We start from the raw sequence: 1,304 nt of genomic DNA, 5'->3' as shown, positions 1-1,304 counted from the left end.
CTTCTACTGCTCCGTTCATCTTAGGGCGATAAGGTGAAGATGTATGATGCTTGATCTTGAATTCACTGCACATCTCGGTCATCATCTTGTTGTTGAGGTTTGTGGCATTGTCCGTGATGATCTTGCTGGGTAACCCATATCTACACACTAACTCCTTCTTGATAAATCGTAGTACCACTGTCCTGGTCACATTGGCATATGAACATGCCTCAACCCACTTTGTGAAGTAGTCGATGGCCACGAGGATGAAGCGATGTCCATTGGAAGCCTTCGGTTCTATTGGTCCGATGACATCCATTCCCCACATAGAGAAAGGCCAGGGTGCTGAAAGGACATTTAGAGGATTTGGTGGAGCATTGATATTGTCTGCATAAATTTGGCATTTGTGGCATTTCCTGACATAAGTACAACAGTCTGTCTCCATTGTCATCCAAAAGTAACCTGCTCTTAAGATCTTTCTAGCCATAGCATGACCATTTGCATGAGTTCCAAATGAGCCTTCATGCACGTCCTTGAGTATTACTTCAGCTTCTTTATCTCTAGGCATCTGAGGAGTACCATGTCATGATTCCTTTTGTAAAGAACATCACCATCTAGAAAGAAACCCATGGCTAGTCTTCTCAAGGTTCTCTTATCAGTCTCAGAAGCACCATGGCTTTCCATCTTGCTCTACTTCTAGAGCACAACAATGGGTTGGTTGATCTCTACTTTCTATTTTGATGAGAGGTTGATCTTTCCCACTGATATGGAACATTGAGGATAATGTGGACAAAGCATCGGCTAATCTGTTATCCTCTCTTGGAATGTGGTAGAAGTCGATCTTCTCGAAGCGTTCAACCATTCTATGGATATACTCCTTATAAGGTACTAGTTTGTTGTCACGGGTCTCCCATTTTCCTTTTAGCTGATGGATGACCAGGGCTAAGTCCCAGAAGACCTCTAGAATTTTAACCTTTCTTTCTACTGCTGCCTGCAAACCCAGGGCACATGCCTCATATTCGGCTATATTGTTGGTGCAATCAAAGCATAACATGGCTGTAATATGAGTGAAGTCACCTTCTAGAGATACGAGCATGACCCATATGTCGTGTCCGAGTGCATTGGATGCCCCATCGAATACTAANATACTAATGTCCACACACCATCTTTTGTTGGTTCTCCCAAGGATAGACTCATGATACCCTCGTCTGGGAACTCTTGGTTCATTGGTTCGGTCTTCTCTATGGGTCGACTAGCAAGATAATCTACAAGGGCACTACATTTGATTGCTTTCCGTGTCACATATACTATATCATATTCCGACA

The 1,304-nt window shown here is 43.2% G+C and overlaps 1 protein-coding gene across 1 annotated transcript; it reads right to left on the bottom strand.

The window, feature by feature from the left end:
• Positions 1 to 640: 640 nt before the first annotated feature.
• Positions 641 to 1,033, bottom strand: LOC109338614 (uncharacterized protein Mb2253c-like). Its single transcript, XM_019575889.1, has one exon. It carries the CDS (start codon positions 1,031 to 1,033, stop codon positions 641 to 643), a length of 393 nt encoding a protein of 130 aa, XP_019431434.1.
• Positions 1,034 to 1,304: the final 271 nt, after the last annotated feature.

This window comes from Lupinus angustifolius, unplaced genomic scaffold (genome assembly GCF_001865875.1).
Source record: "Lupinus angustifolius cultivar Tanjil unplaced genomic scaffold, LupAngTanjil_v1.0 Scaffold_32_16, whole genome shotgun sequence".
Lineage (NCBI taxonomy): Eukaryota > Viridiplantae > Streptophyta > Magnoliopsida > Fabales > Fabaceae > Lupinus > Lupinus angustifolius.
The sequence above is the reverse complement of the archived record's forward strand: the minus strand, read 5'-3'. Positions and strand labels throughout refer to the sequence as shown.